This window comes from Drosophila simulans, chromosome 2R (assembly GCF_016746395.2).
Source record: "Drosophila simulans strain w501 chromosome 2R, Prin_Dsim_3.1, whole genome shotgun sequence".
NCBI lineage: Eukaryota > Metazoa > Arthropoda > Insecta > Diptera > Drosophilidae > Drosophila > Drosophila simulans.
The window spans coordinates 22,189,456-22,214,592 of NC_052521.2; the positions used below are offsets into that span (position 1 = coordinate 22,189,456).

Sequence of the window (25,137 nt, forward strand, 5' to 3'; positions counted from 1 at the left end):
CAGTTTATTAATTCAGTTCATTTCAGCGCGCCAGCTAACTATGATAAGCAGTATCTTTTAAATGAGTTGAGTGCGCCATCTTTTGCTTGACTTCAATAAAAAAGTATGACACGGTGCACCATCTATTGGTGAATGATATGTATATTATACACAAGTAAAATAGCTCATGTAAAATTTAAAGTGTAAAAAGATATGTAGGGTAATTTATTTTAAATTACACTATAAAGTTTAGGTTACAGACGTTCCTCTTAAATTTAGAACTCTTATAACAGCTTCCATCATTTTAATTCGTCAGGTGATTGATTATTCTTAAACTTAAATATTAACCAATGTGCCAATTGTGTTTTGCTTCGGGATAGGAAGACCTATCTCTATTATATGCAAATACCCCGTTCGCCACATTTAACATTTGGAGAAGATAATTATATATTCCACATTTTTTTCGCTCAATAATAAGGTAAGGATTTAGAAGCACTAGTTTTCCGAGGTATAGTTGAATTTCTTTGAGGAACCACAAAACATTTTCCATTATATCAATTGGCTTGTAACGCATAAAACAGAAATGACTCGAAAAAATTGGAAATTAGAGAGGTGTAACTCGATGAATATTTATAAATATAATAAAATCCACTTCCTTGGCCCATTCAAAATATTGCTTTAGTTTTCCAATAAAAACTGTTTATAAAAGAAAAACATTTTGTTTAATAACTTGTACTATTTATTGTAATGTATAAGTTTTAATTTTATTTTACTTACATACGTTTCTGTTGAAATATTTAATATTAAAATATTTTGAGCTTAAAAAGTATTAACACTATGCCCGGGAACGTGTCACTTGTATGCCTCTTTATAGGTTGGTTGTTGCTTATTATACAAATGAGATTACGAAACGGGTAAATCTGCAGGATTCCATTATTTGCTGCGATTTACAAAGCTGCATTTAGGAATAACTACGAACTTGCCTGTTGGGCAAGGGGAACGTGCACAACTATGAATGAGGAATATTGGTGCAAATGTTTTCTATACAAATACGAATTGTCTACGAGAACACTTAATTATACTAAAAAATTTTTCATTTTGCTTTGTTAAATAACATAAAAATTTTGGTACAGTCATCGGCTTTGTATCCGTCGATACTTCTAGTTGTATTGGGTTTGCCCTCAACTTGCTTCCAAACTTTTTGTTAGCTTGGATATTATCATATATATATACACTTGCTCTTCTTTATAGCATCCTATCATTTTGATTACAATCCTTTCGACACTAAAATTATATATTAATACAGGGTGTTTAAAGTTTGTTTCACGTATTGCCTCAAATGCTTTGTAAGCTTTGTCATATTTGATTATTTAACTTAAATCATTTAGAAAATATAAATGAATATAAATGATTGGAAATAGGAACTAAAAGCACCAGTAAATAATTTACTTAAAGAAAAAAACATCTAGTCCTCACAAAACCCCCATCCTTTGGGGTTATTTAATTTAAAGAAAACAGTAACTAATAGTAGACATATTGCATTCGAGTTCACTTTAGGTCCTTAACGGTGGCAACGCGTTGCTTATGGGACAAGGGGCAGGAACGCCTGCTGTCGGCGTGTCGATCTGCGCTTGGATCTGGCGCTTGGCCCGGAAGCGTTTCAGCTTTCTTCTGGCCATGAACAGGTCTGGCTTAAAGCTGAGTTCACGGCATGCCATTCGGTGAAGGGCGGGTCGCGAAGGCAGGGACGGCGGGGTCGGGTTTATTTCCTGGTCCAGCTCAAAAGGAGGGAAGTAAATTGGATTGGCGTTGGCAGCCCCAGCTGCCCAATCCCGCCACAAGTTTCAATCATGCCCGGTCCCACCGTTGGATGGCGTAAGTGGTGGGCCTGTCGCGCTTATCTCCCGACGGTGCTCCAGCGAGAGCGGTAGTCCAGGACCTGAATAGTCTTCGTCTACGGAGGAGGATTGCTTCGATCCAACAGACTTGCAGTCCTCATCCATGCTCACGCCAAGATGGTGCATAGCTGCAGCTGCATGATGGCGCTCTGCCGGCGGCAAAAGGTTTAACATGCTCAGAGGGAGACCGGGAAAGCCGCCCGAAAAATCTGGGTAGAAGCCCTGTGGGTTGAAGGGATTGAATAGGGCATTTGGGGCACTCAGTAAATCGGGCTCTGAACTGTTACTACGCGGTCCTCCTGGAGGACCCAGGGGAAGGCCCAGATCCAAGTCTAACTGTCCCATAGGCCCCAGTTCACCAGGATGCTGCATTGGCCCACTGCCGGAGGTCGGTCCTCCGCCTTGGGCATTGGCAGACCCACCCGAACCGTTGCTGCTCATAGAGTTCTTGTCCTTTTCCTTCTCCTTGCGCTCCTTGCTCTTCTCATTCTTCGTGGAACCACCGCTACCTCCGCCGATGCCCATTTGCAGCATTTCTATCGGTGGTCCACTGATGCAGTCCTTCCGCAGCTGCTCCAGCTTTAAACTCTTTCCGTATTTTCCCCGGACGTACATCAGTAGAGAATTGTAGGGGATACCGAAAATACGCGACGCCTGCGACGTGGTCATCTTTTTGTTCCAAACGTGCTGAAGTGCCTCCGTCAGTTCTGTGTTAGTCCATGAGCGCGGAGGACCGCCGCGTGGGGCTGAATGCTGTCCCTTTGGTCGCGGCACTGCAAAAAAGGATCATTCGGATATAGTAAATGCTTCTCAAAGCTACAAGCCAAACCTATCGCTTAGCGATAACGTTTCAATCTCTTGTCTCAGATACTGCCTAGAACAATTTTCTGAAAAGTCACCCATTGTCTGGGATCTGCATAGCGATGCAGCATGCTTTGGGCTCGTACACACCTTGAAACTTGTCTTTGTGTGGCACCTATTCTTGAGGCGAGCTATCATTCGGCACATCCAAAGAAATAAGAACGCTGTGGAGGTTCCCATCCTGGCCTTCCCCGCATCGATTGGCTTCCCTCTGTATGTAAATTTGAAGCAAGCAGGGTCTGCGGGGGTCATATGCGCCGCAAAAACTCAATTTAGATTCTGAGATATCGGCTTGCACCGGCAATAAGTCCAACAAATGCACAGGTACTTTCCCTTAAGGCCCTCAAAGCGGGAGTGGGTATTTGCACCATGTGGGGAAGTAAATATGTAAGTTATTCATACCCTAATTCACTGGTTGCTTTGGCTTGAGCCTGGCTCGTCTGCTGAGGCAGGGTCATAAGGTAATGAGCTTTTGATTCTGGCTAAACACCGAAAGCCGAACTCCAACTATCAAGTTAATGAAGCCGACCTAATGAAGTTTCACTAGACAAAAACGTAAACGAAATTTGAATTTGGTACAAATCGGAAATCACGTTTCACAGACTGTCCCAAAACAACCGACGAATAAACAAATGAATGTGAACAAATCAGTTAATCACACCCACACGATTGAGGGCCACAGACCACGAGTGAATTGCATCGAACTTGTAAGTGTATAGCTCCACGTCTCCCGATTTGTATCATTCGAGAAACAGGTTTTGCAGACTTGCAATATAGAATATCGTGCTATACGCTAAATTTGGTCTTTTTTGCCGGCTTACATTGCTAAATTCGAGTTTGTAAATCGACGTCATTCAGCACGCCTGAAGATGTAGATTAGATAAGAAATAACAAATCTGCTCTGGATGTTCTTCAACCTGACGTGCCTAACATATGATCACGACTCTTTCATTCCTTATTCCTTCATTTGAAGGGTCCTATTAATATGTTCTTGAAGACCAGAAAATAAAGCAATTAGATTTGGCGGTTCTGTTCTTTTTTTTTCGTTATTAACTGGTGCCTGAAAAGATAAACGCCGTCCTACATGCCTGCGACACAAATGTATATAGTTATAACTATGTACTTAACCCATGCATTTTTCTTCAATAGATATTGGGGAATAAAATTTTAAAATTGTTTAAAAGTTTGGGCGTTTTATAATACGCTCCGTTTGGGCGTAAAAATAAAGAATCATATTGATTTCCTGGCTTACAAACACATTTATAGTGAGCCCAAAAATGTTAACCCCTTTGAGGTCTCGTAACACCATTCGCTGAGCTAAATAAAAAGCGATAAAAATATGGGGCTGTTATCGAATTTACTTTCTCGCCTCTTCCATTTGTCAATCAAAAAAATCGACGCGTACGTTTTAACGTTTTGCCTAGGTGCACATATTGCCTCATCCAAGAAAAAGAAAAAGAAACAAACAAACCATTTGTCGACCGATTCAACGATTGCTTCGGCGCACAGGAAAACCGCAGAAACAAATTTGCCGCCTCACATGATCGCTTGAGTGATCGCTGATCGCATCTGGAACGGTCCGAGATGGGAGGCTTGATGTGCCCTCGTAGCGGTCTTATAAGGGGTAACTGTTCGAAAGGAAGTGCGCAAGCAATTCAATACAAATCCAGAGTTAGTTGCATTCGTAAAAAAATAGGGATAATATAATCAGCTAAACTTTAGCTTTGCCGTTCACAAAACGGCTTATCTTTCTATTTGCTCTTCAATTACCCTCAATCGATGCCTAACCGAAGTGTTTTCTTTGTACCTAGAGCGCAACTACGTGATCAAAAGTGCAGCATATCAAATGCAAAAGGTACAAAGGTAGAGAACCAGGCATGAACTCTGCTACCCCAGCGCGAGATCAATCAGTCAGGTGTGAAGTATTGCAGCCAGACACGGAACAGATCGGCCTACAAGCTCGACTGCCTCAACGTGATCGACGCCAATCATGCCGAAATGATTTTAAACATTTCCAGCGGTAGAGAGGTGTTGGCCGTTGACTGGGGTCCGGGTTGTCTTTCGGGTTAATTAGTTGTTTGCTGGGCTTGGCGAAAGTTTGTTCAGTGCACTTATTTTGTAGGGTACGTGTACTTACTTTTCTTTTTAAGAAACGGAGGCGGCCCGCCAGGCATGTCCCTTGGATCGCTCATTTCCATTAACGGGTTATAAAGCTTGCCGGGATCGATTCCGGGTGGAAAGAGTCCAAGTGGTGAGTCGAGACCAAACACTGTCGGCAAAAATATTATTGGTAAATATTGATTTTTTCACTGTTACAAAAATAATAACTGTATAAATAACAAACTGCACTCGTCTTATACAACAGTCACTGCATTGGGTAATTTAAGCATAAGCGACACATTTTCCAGCTCACTGAAGCTGATTAGCCACCAAGACAATGGACGCAAACACACTCCGACAAACAGTACCTACGGATTGTATACAATGGCACATCGTTATTCTATTAATATTTTACGCTTGGAGTGCACTCCTCCACATGAGTGAAACAATTGGTAAGCTGATGAGCCAAGAAGGGGGATGAGGATAACTAAGGAATGATTCCGCAAAGACTCTTTACCTAGCTGGGAGGTAACGCATAATATTGACATTGTGCTGACTGATTTTATAAGTCGCGCCGCGGATTTCAAGATGCGAAGAAGCGCCACATAACAGACGAGCTAACATACAGACAGAAGGGGGCGAAAACAATGCTCAAGCATATGAATAAGGGGACGTATCCGTTTCTGTTTCTGAGGATGTGTTGTATCTGCAGCATAATGACACAAATAACGAGCGCTCATTGTTTGACTCTGTTTTCTGAAGTAGACATTACAACACGCGGCGTATGCGTAATGTGGGTTTTTTACTTTAAACTTTTTTGACGGTGCGCAAAATTAGTGGATTTCCCTTTGAAATCCGGAAGGATCTCAAGCAGATTGACTTTACAGCCCATCCCACATGTCAGAAGCTATTAGTTGAATGATTTTCACGCCAGATATGATGAAAAAATCACATTATTCGTACGAAAGCATACGGTGGTACATCTCTTGCACGACCGTCTGGCAGACGAGATGTTGAGCCATGTTGAGTAGAACAAAATTTGAAAGGTAAGTAGAAAATACATGAAACAAAAATATCAACAGTTCCAAAAAACAGATACTGATTTTGCAAGAACCACTTAAATATCCTTTAAATGAGTTTGATATGTTTAAAGATTTAAATTAAACCAAAAAAAAAAATAATAATAATTCACACTACAGGGTGTTATGTAGGCGACCACTGGTTTGCTAAAAATACATTGGAGTTCTGCGGCTTAGCGTATCTTTCGCCGGTTGTCTCATTGCCTGCAGCCTGTTTATGCAGTAGTTAGCGATTTGCTTGAATACGACGAGACTTTGGTGCGCTTTAGTCACCCGTACTCGTTCTCGTATTCGCTTTTCTGATATGTTGGCTGAAATTTTTGTCGCATTAAAAGGTATTGCGCTTCCTGCCTGACTTCCACTTCGCGATTTCGTACAATTTTTCATATTTTTGTGCCTTAATTTATTTTATATCCTGTGTGCGCGCGTCTCGCCTGCATTCAGGCGCCCTCTGTCTCCCCAGGTGAAGGTCCTGGTCCTTGGGTTTCTCCCCTGCTTGGCATGGGCCTCCCCAAACGGATATTATTAATATGAATATCGCGCGACTTATATGCAAAAGTCGTGTGGAAGGACTAGACCAAGGTAAGGAAAGCCCAACCACGAGACGTCGCCACGTATTTTTATTTATGCTGGCGACGATGCCAAAGTTGTTTGCCAAAAGGTTTAAGTTGTGCGCGCTTTGGCATACTTTAAACACAACACATTACCGGAAAGGGCATAAAGCAGACAGCGAATATTCCGATGTGGAGAAGTGCTGTCTTCTGCTCGGCAGCCAAGTAACTTAAAAGTCATTTGGCTAAATGTTGGCTGACAGTTTAAACTCAACCCGCTCCGAAAATCACATGTTGAAGAGACACAACATAAATTGTTTGCGCTTTCTGCACGCAAGGGCGGAAGCTAACCCAACCCGTCCATATTTTTAACCTTTGCACCTCCACTTGTGTTTGTTTCGCTCGACTCCAAGTCACATGAATGTAAAAATCATATAAAACGCAATTGAATTTACTTCGGCTGCAGTTCCTCCCGGGTCTTAACCGCAAAGGCATTTCCATTGCCCCTTCCCTAGCTCCCCAGACGTTGTTGTCAGTAGAGAACGGACTGGGAGTCGCTAAACTGTCAAATTATTAGGAACTTATACGATTGCTTTTCCATATTTCTTATGAGCTGTCAACAGGGGAAACATTTTGTGACTTAATTACTAAAAAATAAAACAGCGGAGTGATAGGAGTCCTTTTTTCAGAAACTCTTAAAGCATTGCACCGTTTCAAAGGTGTTATGCTCGCTATGGAGTTCTTCATGGGTCATACCAGCAGCAACAGGAGCCTGAGAGGCCATAATGTGCTTAGGGGCTTTTGCAACAGTCTTGCGTGGCAATGAAAGAGCACTTCTCCAAGGATACTCGTCACTTGGCGACACTTTGATGTCGCGCTAAGACCACATGTTGCATTTCAGAGTGGCGAAAAGTGCAGACATGTCGAAGGGACTCTCCGTGAGAGTTTATTATTTTTGCACGTGACCAGATTGAAGAAGATTTCTCTTATTAAAGCTGTAGCTGGGCATATGCTTTTATCCAGGTAGATAACCCAGTGACCTCTGGGCCCAATGAGCTTAAGTTACAAAAAGATACTCACTATGTGGCGGAGTCAGCGTCATCGCGGAGGACATGCCAGGAAAGGGCAGTGGTGATGGCGGATGCGGAGGTCCATCCGGTGCATTGAAGGGACCTTGCAGACTCATCGGCGATGCCGGGCCAAACTCCTTTCCAAACTCCTTACCAAGCTCCTTACTCAGTCGATTCATACTCTCCTCAAGTCTTTCGTGCGCAGCCTGTCCAGGACATCCGTTTCCTGGACCACTGTTGCCCGGATGGCCTCCGTTATGTCCTCCGAACGGGGGCATCCCCATTGGCCCCAGCAAATTGCTCGCGAAGGCGTTGTGGTCACGCCCATCACGGGGATCCCGTGGCTCACGCTGATGCATCGCAGCAGCTGCCGCGGCAGCCGCCAAAGACATCTCCATCTGGTGCTCCATATGATGGAAGGGATGCTCCCCAGATCCAGCAGCCGCCACGGCAGCAGCCGCAGCTGCGTGCATCTGTGCCTCTAGAGCTTCCATGTGGCAGGGCGGGCTGTCTGGTAGGCCAGGAGGCCGAAGTCCGGGCGGAGGGAAAGTAAGCAGTCCGTTGTTGCCCCCCGAACAACTAGTAGGCGTGTGGATGGCCGTGGGGTTCGGATTAGCGTTTAGTTGGCGGATGTCCTTCAGGGACAGCATTATGCGCTGGTTGTTGTCCTGTAGCTTGCTGCTGTTGTTGTTATTGGACTCACAGTCTGCCGAGCTAGAGGCGCCAGAAATTCCTTCCTTGCCTTTGTTAGTGGTGCAGAGGTCCTCGGGCCCGTCACTGAGGCAGGGAGAAGGGTTGGGAGACATGGCTGCCGCATTTGCAGCAGCCGCTGCAGCCTGACGCCTCAGCTCGTTGGTCGTATGAATAAGCTCTTCAATGTCTTGCTCCTCTTCCTCTTCATGATCCTGATCGTCGTCGTCATCATCGTCAAGCTCGAGTTGATGGTGATTCTCGTTGAGGCTGCGCGGTTGATCGGATCCTTCTTGTTTCATGGACTTTTGCTCCTTAGCCTTTTCGACCAACGTTTTTGCTGGCGACGAACTAATTTGTTCAGCTTCACCTTGGCCGTGATCTCGATCAGGAGTCTCCTCCTGATCTCTTTCCGCTCGCTCCATAAGCTCGTGCTTGATCACAGTTTGCAAGGATTCTGCATCGGTTTTGTTTAGGGTAAAGTCGTGCGGCACATCACCGGAGCGGCGCCGCGGTCGCGCTTGCTTACGTCGTGGCATAGGTGAACTGCCTCCCAGCTCCTGATCACTCTCCAAGTCGCGGTCGCACTCCTGCTCTCGTTTTCGTCGCACACCTAGAGCAGCAATGGCACTTGAAGCGTTACCAAACAGTCGGGGAGACGGCATCAAAAGCTTTCCACCCTTAGAGGGTCGGACCATCGTCGGACACTCGTCCTCAAAGCTAGAGGACAGCATGGAGGTGTCCAACATCCCGAAATCATCAGGAGAAGCGGCCGGTGTGGGAGTGTGTTCTGGGACAGAGCTCTCTACCAAGCCTCGGACTTGAAGCGACTCACCGGCCTGGATGAGTGTCTGGAGTCGCTGCTGGGGCACGCTGATCTCTCCGCGGTACATAAAGTCTACAATGGCCTGCACTACCCAACCCCGGAAATCCTTGAGCACTATTACGGGGTGCTTGCAAGGAGTCTCCGCAAAGACGCGCTGGAAGAAGGGCGAACAGGCGGAGAGCACCATTTTGTGAGCCCGGATCGAAGTCTCCGCGCAGACCAGTGTCACGTCCACCAGCGTTTTGGTCTTCAGCAATGCATCGAATGCCCGCAGGATGTGGTTTTGGTGGTTATTCCAGCGCAGGCTGTAGTGATCCTGTGGGGCCGAAGGTACAGCTAGTGTACCTTCTGAGGGTGGTGTGGCAGGCAGACTGTTCTCTGGAGTAGCAGCTTCCGTTACCGCCGATGCCGATTGACTCATGTTCAAGGGCAGAGGTGGTGGCGTAGGCGGGGTCGTCGGAGGCGTAGAGTGCATTGGGGCGTGATCACTGGTCGGAGTCTTGGCTAAAAGTTGTAGCTGCACTGACAAAGGCAGCGGTAATTCTAGCGGCAGAGGCTGATTTACAGGCGCCGCCTGACAAGCGAAGTCGGTCATGGAGAGCTTCGTCGATTGGCGATGTTTAATCAACTCCTGGTGGGCGTCCTTTAACATGCCCCGTTCCAGTCACGTGCTGCGTGCTTCAATTCTCTGGGAAAAGAACATGCGGAAGAAGGAAAGAGAGAACGGTTTAGGCGAGAGACGAGTAAGCATAGCTTAAGGATAATACCAGGCGTAATGTATTCGTATTCATGACATATGCTGTAAGGCACATTTGAAGTGTGTACAGTGTGATAATATGTTAATGAGTCGCGGCATATATCATTTTTCCAGCTGTGGAGACAGTGAATGGCAAAAAAGAGCATGAAGCTGTAGCAATCACAGTTGCTACGTGTTGTGTCGCGTATCCTCTAGGATATCACATGCAGATGTGTGATAATGGCTCATTCCCCCTGCTCGAATTTGGTTTTGTTTAACCGTGCTCCCGGCACTTCACAGTGGAATGAATCTGGCAATATGGGAACTCAATCATTTCCTTTTAGAAAATCACAATTTTTAAGACTAGTTTAAAGTTTTGATATGTATTTTGGGCTCTAAAAAGTGTTCAGACCACCAATCCACGGCAAAACTCTGATTGTTGGCGTGGATCTGCAACCGTTTTATTCGTGGGCGATACAGTACGATGCATCTAATTAATTCAGCGACTGTCTGGATTGGATTCGCACTCCATCTTCGCAAAAGCGTTGTACACTGCGTGTGTGAATTTTTAAAACAGTCACCAGCTGCCGCCTAACTACCTCTCCACCTTTAAAACTTCAGAGTCCACCTCACACTGACTTCCTTAGACAAAATTAAAAAACTTTGGTAGGAGCGCAAGCAAAATAAACATTTTTATTTGCCGTAGTTGCTGCATCTTTTGCTCATCTGTCTACCTTTCGGGAGTGGCTGTTGAGTTGATGAGGTGGGTGGACGGAGCTTGAAACCGCATATTAACACATGCTTCTCCACGCCAGATCTTTCTGCTGGGACCGAGCCAGAGCCAAAGGATAACCACGCTCGAATGCAACAATGTGCAATTAGCAGCGAGCTGCTAGGCGTTTACATCGTTCCATTCTCGGTTTTGGTTTGCTCCTTTTTCCAGCTCGTAACTCATTTGCGGTTTGTGGCAGCTGAGACAACATTTTTATTTATTTATTTAGCTTTAGAGTGGCGACAGGTAAAAGCAAGTTAGTGGAACGCAAAAAAGAGAAATCAAGTTTTTTTAATTAATGGCAAAGTAAGTCAGTTAAAAGAGACTAAGGATCCCCCCGCACTCATTTGAAACTCTTAAATTTTTTGCCAACCTAAAACAAAGTATTTTCATACCCGTTTTTCGTAGAGTGAAAGGGTTTACTAGATTTGTTGTGTATCAGAAAGCCCTATAAAGTCTATATCTTGATCAGGATCCCTAGCCGAGTCGATCTAGGGTACTATTAAAGCTACAAGGATCCTGCTGATTTCAGAGACATAGATGCAGCGCAAGTTTGTATCCAAACTTGGAACGCCCACTCTAATTCCCAAAAATTGCACAAAACTGCCACACTTTTAGAAAATGTTTTGATTTCTTATCTTTTCGTATCTTTTCGTATCGTATATCAAATATATATATATAGTATATCAAATATGTATGTACACATTTTTGAAACATTTTATTTTTTTTTAATTTATTATTTTTGTGGAAATTTCTCGTTTGTTTTCTCTTGTTTGATTTGTCATATATATTTAATTTTTATTATCCATTCAAAAAATTTCACACCTCACTTTTATTAAATTTAAAATTTACTCTATGGTCAAAAACAATTAAACAACCACGATTTTGTGGTAAGAAAAAAGATTTTCTAATAACCTAGTGGGTTATATACAATTGTCAAAAATGAATTGAAAAATTACATTAAAATGTAGAATGCCTTAAAAACAACCTTCACCTGGCTTCCGAAACCGTAACTTTACAATATTCAATTTTTTAACCCAACATACCATTTTATATGACTCTTAAATGATTTGTACTTTCACTATTTAGTAAAATCCACTATATATATGTATGTAGCCTGCACAATATAGTTCTGTGCAAGACATGTGTTGTCACTCGTTATTAATCGTTAACAAGATCGGACTCGCGCACTTTAGTGTTACACGTTCTGGTCGAGGGTTTGCAACAAACTGAGCTATATCTATGCAAATAAATGCACAGCAAGTTGGTAACGGTGTTCACCTATGAGCGAACCTCAACACACACCCCGCACACATGCAACCCTCAGTCAAAGAACACCACACACAATATAGCAACTATGCGTGCATGTGTGAGTCGGGGTGGGCAGGATCGGTTAAAATTCGCTCTCGCTATGCTCTTCCTCTGCGATACAAAGGATTTCCCCTTGGTCAACAGAGCAGGTGATAATCAGGTGCGTGATCGTGTATGTTGACACACACACAAAGCAAATAAATAAAGTGCAGAACAGCCGAACAGGTAGATCACAAATGAGTAGGTAATTTGCTTCTCAAATGGCTGCTGACAGGTCAATTTGTGGCCTATTACTAAGTTTATATTGGCCCGTCCGTTAAATTTAAGGGCAATTTTCAAAGAACTGATTTTGGGTTTCATTTGAAATGTTTTAAACACAATGATTTTTTGAAGGGCGCGATGTGCGATAATTAAATCGTTTGGTGTTTCCACATGAAACGTACTTTTTACAATACCTATAAATTTTAACTTTTAAAGCTTAAAGGAAATATAAGACTTCAAATCAAGAAAAACTAGGTATTTAGATATTATTGAACAAAAATTTAGGTTTTTGAATTGTCGTTTTATTGCTTCTTTGTAAACAAGTTGGGAGAATATACTTTAAAAGTATTTTTTAAACACGCGATACCCGATACATTTAATTTCACTTTTTAAACATACTTATCAATCGAACTAATACGGTCAATTATTGGCGGCGGCGTTGTGAAAGGCCGCTGACCATCGTATCGGTTAACGGGTAGCGGTTAACGGATGAACGTATGTGGGGGTTGCGTGTATGTTTTGAACCGTTCAAACGTCACGAAGCGACTAATTCAAATGATGTCGGCCTGGCCTGAAAAAACACAGCAACCACGTCGCAGCTAACAGAGCGCCAGCAGAGGCGGCGGCAGCGACGGCACACACGCGCTGCCCACCACAGCCACCCACATGCCACGCCCCCTGCTCGCGTGGGCCACGGCCGCCCACGTACACGCACACGTATGAGCAGCGGGCCACAAACGGTCGGACTCTGCGAAACAGGAATCACATGAGGATGCGGCGCTCCGTTTGGCAGGACGAAGCTCGGTCGGTCGGCTGAGGCAGCAGCGTCGGCAGCGAAGCGACGTACTTACTCCTTCATCACATAAAATATATAGTTTCCCTTATCACAACAGAAGCTTAGCGGAGTGATGGGGGAGTTTGAGAATGTCCTCGCACGTCACGTACACCGAAAAAAATGTATTATGTATATGTGTACACGAAATAAATTTGCATACTCATGCGTAGCCGAAGCCGAACAAGAGCCGAATGAGACGATACGAGCCAAGAGGACACGAAGGGAGCAAAAAGAGCACACGCACGCCGAGTTCCCTTCGTGTACATATACACATAAAGGCACTCGTGTTCATGTGGAGGCTCCGAATATCCGTAAAGAGTAATAGCTACCACCAGACAACACGGGAATCGCAACAAGAAGAGATGGAAGGACACCCACCCCACAAGGATTTCACTCAGCACGGCCCACAGTTGTCACACATTGGAGCCACCGACTGCGCGCGAGTGTAACATTTTTTAACAGACCCCCAAGAAAAGCTGACGTCGCAGCTGGCGTTGGCGTTGGCGTCGGCGGCAACATATCCCTTTTTTGCCAGCTTATGGAAATTTGAAAAGCTGCGAGTTGAGTTTTTCCCGCTGCCGCTGTCGAAATCGAACGAATGGAGGAAAGTGGCTCAGGGAGTAAGAGTGAGAGAGCTTCGAGCGAGACGGACGACAGTTCTGGCAGAGAGCGCACGAGACAACAACCGAGACTAGGACTAGCGTGGGGGTGTGTTTGTGTGTGCACACCACACATGTACAACTCTTCTGCTCATCTGCCCCGGGAAAGCTTTTCCAGCGGCGACGTTGCGTCACTGCTACTCCGAGGCAGCGCAGCCAGGACTGCTGGTGCTGTCCTTGTCGCATGTGCTCAGTTTTTAATATGTTATCTATTCCATGCCATGCCATGCGTGCAGGCTGCCTTTACATAGGAGCTTGGGGGTGGAGCGCAGGAGCTCGGCGTTGGCGCAGAGGCACAACAAAAAAATCATATACACAACACATTACACACATAGCATACGCAGTGTGTGTTTGTGTGCACGTGTCTCTCGCTCTTGGGCATGTGTGCGAAAGAGAAAAAAAAAAAAACAAAAAATGTTTGTATGTACATCGCGAAGTTCGGAAAAACCAACCCTTAGCTGAGCGCGATTTTGGTGGAAATCGGAAAAGCGGTTGCGGAAAATTCCGAACGGAAGGATGAGGGTGGATGTGTATGTCAGCATGTGTGCCTCTGCTATTGTGTGTTGGCCATATGAGCACGTTTTTGCAACATTTCGATTTGTTGGCGCAAATCTTTCGCTCACCAATGCAGAAGTACATAGGTCAGGCAACTGCACACAGTAGACGCCTATGTACACACGCCCACATATGTGCTCAAATGGATTAGGAGAGGTTAGCCGTGTGTTCAAAGTCGACGTCAGGCATTGGCCGGGAACCTAAGAGCGGGTCTGACGTATGAGAACATTAAGGTGCAACTGCGTTAGGCGTCTCCAGGGACATTCATGAAAGCTCCCTCAACAATTGATTCGATAGCAATACTGGCAACATGTTGGCTTCTTCTAGTCGAATAAAGTCTATCTATCTAGTATATGCCCTGCTTAAAAAATGGATTGTCGCGGCCAGCCGCATATATTCCTATTTCCCAGCATATTCTCACCGCTTTGCTTGAATTTTTGTTTCCTTTTGGTAGCTCATTTCCATTTTATGATTTGTTTGCCTGCGCTTTGTTTCCAGAGCTTTGTTTTCGCCATAAATTCTAATTGTCTTTCTTCGATTTTTACTTTTTGTCGTTTTATTTCTTTTAAGTTGTTGGTAGAGCCCGAGGGGCAGGGAGTTCCGTTGCTGTGGTGCCCACCTTTGGTCTAGGCACCTCAATCTTTTCTGGGTTTCTACTAGTCGTCCTACTGTTCTATTCTTCATAAATGCGTTGCAATATTTTGCTTTTATATATTGTTTTGGAGAAGCGTATTTCAATTTGTATACGCTGTAGATATTGATCACATTCATATATGAAATGTGTTATCGGAGTAGTCCAACACAAACACATCAAGCAATAACGACAATATGTCGTTAGCCTACCTAGATGATTGCATGTCACCCCGAGGGCAGAAAATCATATCGAATAGCTAACCTAAATCCAAAACTGCACGCATGCGCGCATCGATTATGCAAATGCGAGGAATTCAGTGCACGAAAATTTCCCGATTCATATGCAAATTTCAAATCAGACAAAGGGCAAATAAAGGATACGTTTTCACATTTTTTACACCTTACAACAAAAAGAGAAAAAAGGACCGATCAAGGGTGGGAATAGTTATAGTTTCAGTCCCCGCCCGGATGCACCTCTCGGATGCGAATTGAAGGGATTTATTTGAAAATTATGCAAATCATGTACAGTTTCTCGAATCGGCATATGGAGCGCGTGTCTGTCGCGGTCTGCTCGCGGCAGAGGCTGCTGCCGCTCTGCCTGCGTGGGGCTGCTGCAGGAACCGAATGGAAGTGTACATTTTCATTGCCCTATCTGGTTTTCCTTTCTCCCACCCCTTCCGCGCGGTTTCCACGGCACACGTGCGCATGTCTTCGACCCAGGACGCAGCTATATATTCTTTATTTTTCCGTATTTTCCTTCGTTGCTCAATTTTTCACGCTCGCGAAAATGAGAGCGCTTGGGTGGACGCAGCTGAAAACGCGGCATAGAAGTCCCCTTTTTCACTCTTGTTTTCCTCTCCTTCGTTATCCTTTGGCTTCCAAAGCACATAGAGGGGTTGTCAAGGGTATTGTGGGTGGGAGAGCGCTTGTAGGTGCGCCTCGTTGTGATAAAGGGGTTCTTGACTCGCCTGATAATTATGAAATGTATGGAATTCTCTTTGTATGGGTTATATACGAGAAGGGACGGGAGCTTTCTGGTCTGTTTGCTACTCGAGATGTTCTGTAGTGGCTAGATGGTAGGAGGGGCAGGATCCGCCATAATGGCCAGCATTTACTAATTAAGAGCTCACAAGTTGGCCGACGTCCACTGTCTGTTGGCAGTGGCTCGGTGAAGCGTATTTTGAAAACAGTTATCTACAAGTAAGTTCTCTTTCGAGAACGGGAAGAATGGGTGCTCTTGGGATTGGATCATTATTGATGCAGGCTAACGAGATATCAGGTGGCCACGGACCGTTTTAATATTTCAGTTGATTTCTCTTTTCTATCAAAGTATCACTTTAAGGATGATCTCTTTGTTTCCCCTTCTTCCCATGGTTGGGCCCATTATTGGATTCGTTCCCTGGTATAATTTTTGAATTCAATAATATTTTTGGAATAAATTAATGAATATTTAGGGAATGTATGCATTTCACATGTACGCTCTGGAAGACACCTGCAACCTATTTTAAAATGTTGGCTTCAAAAATCGCACAAAAAGAGCTCTTAAGACTGCTTAAGACTCCGGAGAAGTCGTGAGAAGAAAACAAGAAATCAATGCAAGTGTAAATACGTCTTGACCATTACATGAGGCGCCATAACGCGGTCAAGAACAGAGTCAAGAGACAGGCAGCTTGGCCGTCCAAGTCCAGTGGTGGAACAGGCGCCCAGAAATCAGCAGAAGGTTGCTCTGCAGCAGGGAGAAAAGTCGCCAGAAACAGCAGGCAAGGAAGACAAACTTTAGGAAAAAACTCGAGCACGGGAATGAAAAAGCTAAAAAAATTAAATATGATTAAAGGAAAAAAAGAACACGGCGAAAGAGAGCTTACGAGCCACGGACAGAGGCACGTTTAGCAAAGGAAAGGGATGGTGAATGCTAGAAAAGTTTTTTCAAGAAATACGCCGAGGAGTCGAGAGCAACAAGCGACCGTTTTGCCGGAGAAGTGAGGTGGTCGCCTTGTGGGGCGAAGAGGCATTGACTGCACCGCGACTGCTGCAACGCAGGCACATACAGGAGGAAGCTGCTGTCGTCCAGCTCAACAAGGATAGAAAAATCCTCGACTCATTGCCGGCGCTGGCCAAGTGGACGCACCACTACCATCTATGGGTCTCACACAAAAGCCAGGCAATAAGAAAATGCATAACCAACATCAACAACATTAGGGCGAGAGGACGAAACAAAAAAATCAAATTAAAAAGGCGCTTACTCCGCCAGCCGTCAACGCCATTTTCATTTTGCAACTGTTGACAATGTCAGCCTCTTCGAAAGGCTGTCTAGGATACGCTGAACGCGACCAAAACAGTTAAAAGGATGAAATTTAAAGCGGACGAAACAGAGAAAATCGTACAAGAAAAAAAGTTTTTTTAAGTACAATTTTGTTGACCATGCATCAACGATTCTTTTACTTTTACACGTTATGATAATCATAATTTTGATCATTACTTTTACATATCTACATTGCCTTTCTTATCGTGTACTCTTAGAAATGCTTCCTAGAAAGAAAGTTGGCATATCTGGCATATCTGCTGCTTTACGTGTATTCATTAATATTGTTTACCAAAGCATTTTTCGTCCCCCCAGCTGTCTTACTCCTTGCTTTATCCCTGGACAGAGTGTACTTGAGAAACGAAAACCGTTGCCATGACCATGCCCATCGGGCTGCCCATTTCCATCGCTTGGCACTTCTCCAATCCCCCCACATCGAACTGTCATGACCGTCTTCCTTGTTTGTAAGTTGAAATTTGAGCTCAAAGACAATAGCCGAGTTTTTTAAATAACTTTCTGGGCATAGGAACAAAAAACGGTTTTTATGGGGTGGGCCAATGGATATGTGGACCTTCTGGGCTTGGTGGTGGCTTTCCAGCTCCAGCCTGATACTTTCATTAATTTCTTCAACTGAGAATATTCTAAATTCTGCTACATCTTATAAGTTAAATCAAGGGGCTCCGTCCTTATGCTGTGTCCTGACAGTTATAAAAATTCAAGAGACAAGCATAGGGTTTTTTCATCTTTTGCATTGCTTGATTCTACTCATTATCATCTGTAACCATTTACAGTATTGAGTTCGTTCTTTTTCCCCAAATTCGGAGCACTTGATGGTTTGTCTCTTAATATTTTATATAAGTTTACTTGTTTTGTTGAATTATCATAAAGTTAAATTTGTATATTATTTTATAATTTTTTGCCCAAAATTATCGGACTAATAAACTGCCTCGTGCAGTTCTTTATCCTACCAACTCCGTCAAGGAACTCTCTGAAGATTTTCCTCAAAAATACGCCTTAAAGAGTTCATTATGAGCCGACAAAGAACTGAAAAGTGAAAGTCGGTTCCAAAGGAGAAAAAGAAATTAACCTCTCGGCATGAACAAAAAAATACAAAGTACCTTTCCTGCCATACTTATATCAGTTTTTACAGGGAACAGCAATGTGCTTCCAACTTATTAGTGGGCTAGGGTAGGCCATCTTCTCCCCTTCATCACTTGTATAACACAGTTTCTTATCCATTATTCGGCGACTGGCGCTACTCACATACACGATCTCGTAGCTTTTGCGTTTACCTCCTCTGCGAATTTTCTCACTGTCCTCAACGTTATTTCTCTCTTACCCGCGTATGTGGAAAACCTTTATCCCTGACGGTGATTTTTTCTTTGCTCATACATACATATGTACATCTTATTATGTACCTGCTCCTCCAATTAAGTCCGGGCTACTTGGCTCGAGAGCATCGTTAATTGTATCGGGAGTATTGATATTAATTTTTTTTTTGCGGAAAATGTATTTTTAGATTACTCATATGAAATACCCTACCCTATATGAAATAAAAGCTTACATGCATCCTTTTCCTATAGTCTTCTTGTAATATTTAAATGAATTCACAAAATATAGACCAAATGCTTTCACGCTTTTAAACTCGTTCATTACTCATACACTAACTACACATTCCCATCGTCCCACATTATTCACCGATTACTAGTCCAGTTGAGTGTGCAACTCAATGCGAACTCAAATGTGAACACATTTAAGAATTACAAAAGGAAATCTTAAGGTTTTTTCACACAATTCACAGTGGGTTTTTCTCACGCTTAAATTATAATTCCAGTTAGTTTCTTATTTCGGCCAGCTCGCCGAATTCAACCCCACTATATGCTTACACATGAGCATATATTTCGTGGTGGATGTGGGCTGAAGTCAACAAAACTGCTGCCTGGGCTAATTTAAATTTTCTTCTTTTCTTTAAGAAAGTTGACCAGGCCGTGACTTGAGCGCTGCCTCATTAAGTTGGGCACATAGTTCCGTGTTCCGGGCCTTCCCTTGGCGCCCCCAACTGCTCTCTTATCGCAAAGATAAAAATCGATTCACGCGGTCGTCGGCACCACCTCCAACTGCTCAGCCAGGCGTCGAACAACTTTCCTAAGGTAACCTTTATTGTCCGAAAGTTGTTCTTCTTATTACTCTGGTATTTTCTTTTCGTTTCCACCATTTTCTTGCACTCTTTTTGACTTTCTTTTGGTGGACGAAAATTGTTCCAGGGTAAATTTACATTCTGCGAGTACTGAGAGTGGCCTTTAAAGATGGTCATTCGTCGACGGTGTCGCCGTCTCCCGCTTTAAGCGATGTTTATCTCCGTCATAATATGCGCTGGGAATCACCTTAAAGTGATATTATCAGTGCCCAGTTTCCCGGGAGAGCCCCTGCCCGCTCAAATTTCGCTTAACATTATTTAAAGGTGAAGTTCTTGGGCCTCATATTTCGAAAATGTTTCCTCCTTATGTGCGTTAGCTGCTGCGTAGCTGCTTGTAGTTTAGTGCTCCAATCTTGTTTCTTTTCTTTTGAACAATGGTCACTCATTGTCTTTAATTGCAACTCAAGTTACGCCTTTTGAAGTCGCCTTTTGTGTACATTATCGCACTTGCACTAAAGATTTCACAGTTTAGAATTTAGAAGAGAATAGAAAACAACATTGATCATTACCATTGCGAACCTACTGGACATACCTAAACAACGTATGGAAATTAATGAATTCATATTTGTACTTATAGTTTTTTATAATTTTCGAAAATTTCAAAGCGATTTTAAAGATCGAAATATCCAAAACGGATAAATAAATAGTTCAACTTTAATATTTAAAAGAAATCTCTACAATGTAATTACTGTATTTTGGTTCACAATTCGATTGTAGAGATCTGCTCAATAGCAGTTATTTTGGCGTTTTCCTCTCAACCTTCAAGCCGTGGCGCCGCCTTATTTTTTTATTTTTTGTGCCAAGGCTGTTGGGGTTCCACTATTAGTATCAGAAGTTGCCACACCCCAGAACATATGAGACGGAGCTTGAGTTTTTTGCAACATGCGCGGCTAGCCTCGAACAATGGGTTGATCCCAAGCGGATCCTAACTTACCAGAGTTGGACAATTGATGGCTCTCTTAGCAAACAAAGACGACCTATGTAAATGCCAAGCGCGGGTTAGTCGTACTAGTATAATTGATAAATTGAAAAAATATATTCATTTATAGCCCATAAAAAGGTTTTATTGTTTGAATTCATGTGCAAGCAGCTGCATGGCGTCTATATAAAAACAAGGGAGATTGATATAGTCGAGGTCCTCATTTTTGAGACATTTTAATAAAAATTTTGAAATAAAATGAAAATAATTAAACAAATTGTTGTTTTGGTCGGTTTGTGGGCGTTAGAGTGGACGTGGAAGCATGAGTCAACAATCTGGCGTCTATGTCTCAAGAATCTGTATGCTTAATCCCAACCTTCTTCCTTCTATACTTCCTGAGATATCGACATTCATGCGGACGGATCGACAAACGGACAGGGTCAGATCGGCTCTGCTACTGATCTTGATCAATAATATATGTACTCTTTATGGTCGGTTACGCTTTCTTGTATCTGTTACACACTTTTTAAATAATCTAGTATACCCTCTTCCTCTAGGAGTAACGTGAATAATCAACTGCAATCTTTAATGATGCCCTTGTCTTCGAATATGGGACGGTACGCGATTGTGTGGCTCGCTAGCTCCTTCTGCCGAAACATTCGATACATTTAGTAATTGCAAGTGTTAAAATCTGGCTTATAGCATTACGATCAAATCACGAGTTCATCTCTAGCCGCACCGAGAGTGGGGACTGACTACGTCGGCAACATGGCGATCAAGTGATGCGAATCTTTCGTTGCCGTGGTGTGGTCCATTGTTCGTATTCTGCGCCTTTGGCGGGAAAGGCTTTTGTTGACTTAGATTGTGGCGGGAACATGGCTTCTACATTAAGCACATGTGGCATGAGCTTTCTGACAAATACCTCATAGCGTCCTCATGCTTATGGTTAATTTCAATTGGAAAAGAATTACGCTTATCGAGATGCCTGGCGCTGACCATTGTCTAGACTTGTGACTGAGCCACGTCTAAATAGAGGATAATCCTAGCGCCAGGATTAGCCGGCCCGCGTCGTGACCTGGGCGTTCGTTGTCCCAGTTCCTAATGCAGGCCAGACAATGGTAAAATCAAATAAACATTAGCAGCATAAGAGTATGCAAAAGTTAAGATTACCATCGTCTAGCCACGGGCAGGCAAAGTCGCCTCTGCTGAATTTCTTTCCGAGTTTTCTTCTGAGGAGCGACAGAGCACTATTAGTGACCACAAGACAGGCGCGACTAATCCCCACACTCATCAAAAATTAGGTCAGTCGGAGCCGTTGCAGAAGTCCGAGCAGAAATTAAGGAAAGTGCTTCTGTTTTAAAAACTCTGGATAATCATCGAAATTAGGCAAGGGAGATAAGTTGTCTGCGCCGATTGGGATCAACGAGCAATATTTAATGACACCCAAACATAACGACTCTTTTTAACAAAATTGAAGTATAACAACGAAAACGAATCCTTCCATTATTTTAAACACAGCCAACACAGTAAACAGGACACGACCATTCCGATATTGTAGCACTTTCACTGGAATAAATTTATGCACGCCCCTTCGGATGGTCCCATCAACACGTATCTGGAATAAATCTGCCACTCACATCAGAGGATGGCTACTGTTTTTGCCGGCTCCCAACTCGGCTGCCGTCTGGCCGACCACGAGGAGCTCTCAAGTGGACAAGCAGATGAGAGCCCGAACCAAACCCACTATCAACATATCGTATCCTTGGCATATCCCTGGGCTACAAAAGCGGCGACTAAAGCAGAAACCGAACCGAATGCCTGCGCTTTGGCTTTTATTGCTTCATTTTGGTTTGCGATTTGTTTTGATTTCAGCAGTTTGATAACCTTTCTGTATTTTGTTGTTGGTTTATATTGTTTTGTTATTAGTAATTGTTGCCAGTTCCCTGCGGATATGACGTTTCATGCTATCCATGTCTGGCTCACTCATTTCGCATTGTTCAGCTTGGATATCTTACCACCACCCGCCCTTTATCTGTTCTCTTCTAGGTTTACGTTATTTCTGGACTTCGACATTTGCTGTCATGGCAGCCAAAAAATTTATTTTTGGTCGCACCTGGCGTGCCTGTATCAGTTTTCGCCAAATATTCGGAACCTCTCTTTTTTATCACATACTGGTTGAATCACAAGGGAATTCAATATTTACAAGTTCTTTGACTAGACAATTTTAATATGTACTGATTTTAGCTATAAAACTACCAAAAAATTAAAAATCCAAGGATGGTGTAATGACTAAGAACCTACAGCATTAAATCAATTGCCAACTATACTCAAATATTTTAGACTGCCTTGCGTGTTAGGCATATTTACCGGCAAAAGTTTACTGTCAAAGACAAAGCCAAGAGAAGCCTGAACTCTTAACCTCTTGGATAAAACTAATTGAACTTACCTTCAAGTTAAAGCCGCATAGAATATTCAAGAATTGGCCAAGTTGAAGGTTGTCATTGAAACATCGACACGGGAGTTTGCCAGTGCCCATTTAAATTCAATTAAGAAATATTTAAAAATATGCTTTGGGTATGAAAAAATACTCGCGATTTATTGTTATTTATTTGCGATGTGAACCTAGGCAAATGGCCCTCACAAAGACATATGGAATTTCCAAGATTTTTTCTCAAATACTTGTTGCTCACTTTAAATCAAATCGCAACTTATAAAATGAGAAATGCTAATTCAATTATAGATATTAGCATTTCATGTATGCAAATGCATTTCCATCCAAATTAACTTTGCTAAAAACTTTACATTTGCATTCGCGTGAGATTGGAGTTAATTAAACTTGGGGCATGGTATTTTTGCGTAAATTAGCCTCATTAACGTTAAATTTTTTCAATTTATTTAAACTGTTTTCAGATCAATTAGCAATGGATTTACCGACGGCGCGAACACCTTGGATGCTCTCACGGTATTTGCTCGTTTTACGGTATATTCTTGTAATTTCAATTGCACTGTCCTGTGCGCTTGCGCGTCAGGTTCACTTCGCGTTTGGCCCGCAACTGGCAAAGCTTGAATGGTCCAAGATCGGGGAGAGCCACTCGATAAGTTCGGCTTAAGCTGGAACCGAGGCTTTTCGGGCGGCTTGTAATGTTGAGCGCTTTTCGAGTCCCCTGGTTGGTTGGCCAACTTCCAGAGGGTTTCGGAACTGGTTTCGGCCACAAAGGTGCTCATTCTTTTGTGCTGCCTCGATTGAAGTTGTGGATTATGTTTTGTTGGTCTGACTAATTGGTCAACAGTCTTCCCCGTCGGCTCTTGAGCAATTAGTTTTTATTCTAATTGGTCAGAAATATATTATGACCGACATTTGCACAAACGGATCGCGTGGCGTACCATCGAGTTCGGCGCAACATTGGACTAGTTTTTTTTTTCGCAGTTAATGGTCAGCTTAAAGCTTTTTCTGTTTTTGTCTTTTAATTGAGGAATATGCTATAAGGAGGCTGAGCGCTAATTGCGTTTGGTTTTGGATGAGCAATGATGCGAAAAGGTTGCTCAGTATGGGATTTTTATTGACAAGGCTGAAATTGAGCGAGAAAAGTTTTATTTAATTTTGAATTAAAGTAATTGTAATGAGATAATATGTATATTGTTCTTCTGTGTGTTCGCAATTGATGCCTGAACATTATCAGAGCTTGCTGTAAAATACAATACTTAATTCAGTGGGTTTAATTTAAATGAAGTTAGGGGCTTATAATTCGATCAGGCAAATGCGCAACGTTATCCGGCAGCGACGGAGAACTGTTTCAGACAACGAAGCTCCAGCAGCAACGGGAGCGGTAACGGCAACGGCAATAGTTGCAGTGGCTGCTTCCACAGCAGCAGCAACACGCGGGGTATTTAGGCCCAAACAAACAGCAACAACAGCAACACAATCCCGCAACAATGCAAGGCGAGCAAATAAATCGTGATCACGTGGTCAAGAGGGCCAGCCCAGAGCGACGGTTCTCTGGTGTAGGTGGAGTTGCTAGCAGAGTCCGCGAGAACCTGGAACTGCATTAAGCTCAACTCCTTCGTAACTCTTGCAGCAATAAACGTAGCGCTTGTGTCGACTGATAAAGCCACACAAAGAGCGAAGTGATCTACTAACAGAAACAGCCACAACAACAACAACTGCCGCAACAAGATCATGTTGGTCGTGTCATACGAAAAGAAAAATAGCACAGTGAAGGAAGGGAGCCAGACCAAGTCTTTCTCTGGGGGTAGATCGCGGATCCAACTGATCGCATACACAACACGTTCCTGCCGCAGATCCCTTCGCCCGCACCCAATCACCCCCATCATCTTCATCGTCGTGGTGGGGCATTCAAATTTGGCGCTTGAATTTGTTGCAAGTTCAGAGTTGAAGCTGCAGCTGCCGCACCGGGGAGTCGTCGCCGGCGCGCTACAGCAACAGCAGCAACACAAACAGAACCCACCAACAATGCATGTCGTTGAAATCGAAATCAAGATCAGAACATAGAAACTAGAAGATCCAAATCAGCAGCATCATCGGCCACGCCGTACGGATCAAAACGAAAGGCAGTATAGGAGAGCCCAAGATTTCACGTGTGTGAGTAAGCCGACTCGGCCGTGGAGTCCAAGATCTCGATTGTTAGGCCGCATCGTGACGCACAATGTGGTCACGGGCATTTGAATTTTTATCCAGGCGAATAAGAGCGCAGAACAAAATTTGATTCTAATTGTCGGCGGAGGAATTCACTAGTCAAGTTCATGACTTGGTAGCATCATTTCAGCACATTGAGGCGCGAGAAGCCCTCTTAGTACCTGCAAGAGCCATATGTTTTGCTATATTTCAACCCCTGTCAAATATGACGCTTTACTTGGGTATTTGATTCGTTTTATCAGGGCATCA

General features: G+C 43.4%; 1 protein-coding gene across 1 annotated transcript; it reads right to left on the reverse strand.

Annotated features, from left to right (window-relative positions):
- Positions 1–700: 700 nt before the first annotated feature.
- Positions 701–13,078, reverse strand: LOC6736179 (protein jim lovell). The gene is made up of 4 exons (XM_016181165.3): positions 12,534–13,078; positions 7,549–9,742; positions 4,876–5,007; positions 701–2,650 (listed from the first exon to the last, which is right to left on the reverse strand). The coding sequence occupies exons 2-4, from the start codon at positions 9,704–9,706 to the stop codon at positions 1,824–1,826; spliced, it is 3,117 nt and encodes a 1,038-aa protein (XP_016029596.2). The 5' UTR covers positions 9,707–9,742; positions 12,534–13,078; the 3' UTR covers positions 701–1,823.
- Positions 13,079–25,137: the final 12,059 nt, after the last annotated feature.